The 5,631-nt window shown below is 56.8% G+C and overlaps 2 protein-coding genes across 2 annotated transcripts; both read left to right on the plus strand.

Annotated features, from left to right (window-relative positions):
* Nucleotides 1-1,554: 1,554 nt before the first annotated feature.
* On the plus strand, nt 1,555-2,637 carry LOC149750807 (uncharacterized; the record flags this gene model as incomplete). The annotated part of the gene is made up of 1 exon (XM_089914682.1): nt 1,555-2,637. A coding segment is annotated over one exon (1,068 nt), but the record flags the coding sequence as incomplete, so codon positions are not given.
* LOC149750808 (uncharacterized) lies at nt 2,637-3,838 on the plus strand. Its single transcript, XM_089897419.1, has one exon. The coding sequence runs from the start codon at nt 2,724-2,726 to the stop codon at nt 3,735-3,737; it is 1,014 nt and encodes a 337-aa protein (XP_089753545.1). The 5' UTR covers nt 2,637-2,723; the 3' UTR covers nt 3,738-3,838.
* Nucleotides 3,839-5,631: the final 1,793 nt, after the last annotated feature.

Here is a 5,631-nt window from a genome sequence, read left to right on the forward strand (position 1 = left end):
CGTCACCTCCCTCATCTCCCTCCCCTCAACATCCTCACCTCAACTCCCTCACCTCACTTCACCTACCTCACCTCTACTCCCTCACCTGTCACACCTCTCCTCACCTCCCTCAACACACCTCGCTCACCTCCCTCACCTCATCAACCTCACCTCCCTCACCGCACTTCTCCTCCCTCACCTCACACCCTCACCTCACCTCCCTGACCTCCCTCACATCAAATCCTTAACCTCACCTCCGTCACTTCCCTCACCTCACCTTACCTTCCTCACGTCACCTACCTCACTTCACTTCTCTCACCTCCCTCCTCACCTCACCTCCCTGACCTCCCTCACATCAAATCCTTAACCTCACCTCCGTCACTTCCCTCACCTCACCTTACCTTCCTCACGTCACCTACCTCACATTCCTCACTTCACTTCCCTCACCTCCCTCACCTCCATCCTCACCTCACCTTCTCACCTCCTCACCACCCTCACGTCCTCACCTCCATCACTTCCCTCACTTCCTCACCACCCTCACCTCCATCCCCTCCCTCTCTTCACCTTGCTCACCTCCTCACCAACCTTACCTCCTCAACACTCTCACCTCCTGACCTCCCTCACCTCCCATACCTCCCTCACCTCCCACACATTCCTGACCTCACACACCTCCTTCAGTTGCTCACCTCCTTACCTCCTCTACTACCTCACCTCCTCACCCCCTCACCTCCTTACCTCCCTCACCTCCTCACCTCCCACACCACCTCATCTCCTCACCTCCCTCACCTCCGCAACTCCCTCACCTTACTCATCTCCTCATCTCCTCACATCCACTACCTCCCTCACCTCCTCACCTCCCTCACCTCCCTCACATCCTCACCTCCTCACCTCCCTCATTTCCTCACCTCCATCACCTCTTCAACTCCCTCACTTCCCTCACCTAACTCACCTCTTCATCTCCCTCACATCCCTCCCCTCCCATAACTCCTCACCTCCCTCACCTCCTCACCACACTCACCTCCTCACCACACTCACCTCCTCATCACTCTTACCTCCAGTCCTCCCTCACCTCACTCACTTCTTTACCTCCCTCACATCCCTCACCTCCTGACCTCCCACATATCCCTCACCTCCTCACCTCCTAAACATCCCTCACCTCCTCACCTCACTCACCTCCTCCCCTCCCTCACCTCTTCCCCTCCCTCACCTCTTTCACCTCCCTCATTTTCTCACCTCCTCACCTCCTCACCTCCCACACCTTCCTCATCTCCCTCACCTCCCACACCTTCCTCACCTCCCTCACCTCCCTCACCTCCCTCACTTCCCTCACCTCCTCATCTCCATCACTTCTTCACCTCCTCACCTCACTCACGTCCTTCACCTCCCTCACCTTCTCACTACCCTTACCTCCTCACCTACGTCAGCTCCCTCAACTCCCTTACCTCACTCATCTCCTCACCTCCTCACCTCCCTCACCTCCCTCACCTCCCTCAAATCCCTCACCTCGTTACCTCCTCACCTCCCACACCTCTTCACCTCCTCATCTCCTCACCTCCCTAACCTCATCTCCCCACCCTCAACTTACCTCACCTCCCTCTCCTCACCCCTTTTACTTCATTCAACTCACCTCCCACACCTCACCTCACATGCCTCACATCCATCACCTCACCTCCCTTACCTCCTTTACCTCACCTCCATCACCAACCTCACCTCATCTCCCTCACCTCACTTCACTCACCTCCCTCACCTCAAATCCCTCACCTCACCTCGCCTCTGTCACATCACCTCCCTCACCTCCCTCACATCACCTCCATCACCTCACCTCCATCACTTCCCTCACCTCACCTCCCTCACCTCACCTCTCTTCCCTCACCTCACTTCACCTCCATCACCTCACCTCCATCACTTCCCTCACCTCACCTCCCTCACCTCACCTCTCTTCCCTCACCTCACCTCACCTCCCTCACCTCAGCTACCTCACATTCCTCACCTCACCTCCCTCACCTCCCACATCACCTCACCTCCTCACTTTCTCACCTCCATTACCTCCTCACCTCTCTCACTTCCCTCACCTCCCTCACCGCCAGCCCCTACATCTCATCACCTCGCAACCTCCTCACCTCCTCACCACCCTCACCACCTCAGCAGTCTCACCTCTTGACCTCCCTCACCTACCTCACCAGCCTCCTAAGGTCACACACCTCCCCCATTTCATCACCTCCTTACCTCCTCTCCTACCTCACCTCCTCACCTCCTCACCTCCCTACCCTCCCTACCCTCCCTCCTCACATCACCTACATCACCTCCATCTCCTCCCTCTCCTACACACCACACACACCTCCATCACCACACTCACCTCCTCAACTCCCTCTCCTCCCTCAACTCCCACACCTCCCTCAACTCCTTACCTCCCTCACCTCCACACCTCCCTCACCTCCTAACCTCCCTCACCTCGTCAACACCCTCTCCTCCCACACATCCCTCACCTCCTTACCTCCTAACCTCCCACAATTCACCTCCTCATGTCCTCACCTCCCGACCCTCAACTTACCTCACCTCCCTCTCCTCACCCATTTTACATCTTTCAACTCACCTCCCACACCTCACCTCACCTGCCTCACATCTGTCACCTCACCTCCCTAACCTCCTTTACCTCACCTCCGTCACCACACTCACCTCATCTCTCTCACCTCACTTCACTCACCTCCCTCACCTTAACTCCCTCACCTCACCTCTCCTCCATCATGTCACCTCCCTCACCTCCCTCACCTCACCATCCTCACCTCAATTCCCTCACCTTCCTCAACTCACTTCACCTACCTGACCTCAACTTCCTCACCTCCCACAACTTTCCTCATCTCCCAAACTTCACCTCCCTCACCTCCTTCACCGCACCACTCTTACTTCCCTCACCTCACCTCTTCTCCCACACCTCCCACCCTCATCTCACCTCCCTGAACTCCCTCACATCATCTCCTTCACTTCACAACCATCACTTCCCTCACCTCACGTCCCTCAACTCACCTCTCCTCCCTCACCTCACCTCACCTCCCTCACCTCACCTACTTCACATTCCTCACCTCACCTCCCTCAACTCCCTCAACTCACCTCCCTCACATCCCTCAACTCACCTCCCTCAACTCTCTCACCTCACCTCCCTCACCTCACCTACTTCACATTCCTCACCTCACCTCCCTCAACTCCCTCAACTCACCTCCCTCACATCCCTCAACTCACCTCCCTCAACTCTCTCACCTCACATCACTCACATCTCTCACATAACCTCCCTCACGTCCCTCACCTCACCTAACCTCGTTCACATCACCTCACTTCCCTCACCTTACCTCACCTCACCTCCCTCACCTCTCACACACCTTCTCAGTGCCCTAACGTCACCTTACTTCTGTCACCTCCTCTCCCTCCCCTCCCTCACCTCCCTCATCACCTCACATCCTCACCTCCTCACCTCCTCACATCCCTCACTTCCATCCCTTCCTCACCTCCCTCATCTCCTCATCTCCCATAACCCCTCAACTCCCTCACCTTCTTACCTCATCACTACCCTCACTTCCTCACCATTCTCACCCCTGTCCTCACTCACCACCCTCACCTCTTCACCTCCCTCACCTCCACACCTCCTCACATTCCACACCTCCTCACCACCTCACCTCCCTCACCTCTACACACCTCCTTCAATTCACTTCACCTCCCTCTCCTCCTCACCTCCCTCACCTCTCTCAACTCCCACACCTTCTTAAGGTCAGACACCTCCCTCATTTCATCACCTCCTTACCTCCTCTCCTACCTTACTTCCTCACCTCCCTACCCTCCCTCCCGACCTCACCTCCCTCTCCTCCCTCTCCTACACACCATGCTCACCATCACCACCACACTCATCTCCTCACCTCCCTCTCCTCCCTCATCTCCCACACCTCCCTCACCTCACTCATCTCCTCCTCACCTCCTCACATCACTCACCTCCATCACCTCCTAACCTCCCTCACCTCTTCACCATCCTCAAATCCCTTACAACCCTCACCCCCATTTCCCTCCATTCCCTCCCCTCAAATAACTCCTCACCTCCCTCACCTCACCTCCCTCACCTCCCTCACCTTACCTCCCTCAACTCTCTCACCTCATATCCCTCACCTCTCTCACATAAGCTCCCGTACATCCGTCACCGCACCTCATGTCTGTCACATCACCTCACCTCACTCACCTCACCTCAACTCCCTCACCTCTCACACCTCTCCTCTGTGCCCTAACCTCACCTCACCTACATCAACTCACCTCGCTCACCTGCCTCACCTCCCACATCACCTCACCTCCTCACCTCCCTCACTTACCTCACCTCCCTCACCTCCTCACCTCCTTCACCTCCATCCGCTACCTCTCCTCACCTCACTCACCTCCTCATCTAGTCACCACCCTCACCTCCTGAACACTCTCACTTCCTGTCCTCCCTCCCCTCCCTCACCAACTCACCTCCCTCACCTCCGTCTCCTCCCTCACCTCCCTCTCCTCCCTCTCCACCTCCCTCACCACCATCACCTACTTACCTCCCTCACCTCCCCACCATCCTCACCACCCTCTCCTCCCTCTATTCCCCACCATGCTCACCTCCATCATCACCCTCACCTCCTGCCTTCCATCACCTCCCTCATCTCCCACACCTCCCACACCTCCCACACCTCCCTCACCTCCACACCTCCCTCACCTCCACACCTCCCTCACCTCACTCATCTCTTCACCTCCTCACCTCCTCACATCCCTCACCTCCCTCACGTCCTCACCTCGCACACCTCTCACCTCCTCACCTCCCTCACCTCCTCATCACCCTCCCCACACTCCACTTCCATAACTCCTCACCTCCTTCACCTCCTCACCTACTCACCACCCTCACCTCCTCACCACTTTCACCTCCTGTCCTCCCTCATCTCCCTCACCTCTTCACCTCCCTCAAATCGCTCACCTCCTCATCTCCCACACATCCCTCACTTCCTCAACACCTCAGCTCACAAACCTCCATACCTCCTAACATCCTCACCTTCCTCACCTATCTTCACCTCCCTCAGCTCACCTCACCTCCCTCACCTCCAATACCTCCCTCACATAACCTCCCCTCCCTCACCTCACTTCCCTCATCTTCCACACCTCTCCTCACCTTCCTACCATCACCACACCACTCTCATCTTACCTCAACTCCCTCACATCACCTCTATAACATCATTCACCTCACCTCCCACACCTCACTTCACTTCCCTCACATCCCTCCCCTCATCTCCCTTTCCTCACATCTGTCACCTCCCTCACCTCGTCTCCCTCACCTCACCTCCCTCACCTCCCTCACCCCACCTCCCTTACCTCCCTCACCTCACCTCCCACAACTCAGCTCAACTCCCTCACCTCACATCACCTCCGTCAGGTCACCTCCCTCACCTCACCATCCTCACCTCACCTCCCTCACTTCCCTCACCTCACCTACCTCACATTCCTCACTTCACCTCCCTCACCTCCCTCACCTCACCTCCCTCACCTCAATTCCCTCAACTCTCTCACCTCATATCCCTCACCTCTCTCACATAACCTCCCTCACGTCCCTCACCTCACCTCACATCCCTCACATCACCTCACCTCCCTCACCTCACCTGA

This window comes from Delphinapterus leucas, chromosome 1 (genome assembly GCF_059928025.1).
Source record: "Delphinapterus leucas isolate spDelLeu-1000000601 "Yukka" chromosome 1, BTC_Dleu_Yukka2, whole genome shotgun sequence".
NCBI classification, from domain to species: Eukaryota; Metazoa; Chordata; class Mammalia; order Artiodactyla; family Monodontidae; genus Delphinapterus; species Delphinapterus leucas.

Bases quoted from the DNA above. Each gene is read 5' to 3' on its own strand.
- LOC149750808 (XM_089897419.1), top strand. From the start codon at position 2,724: ATGTCACCTCCCTCACCTCCCTCACCTCACCATCCTCACCTCAATTCC.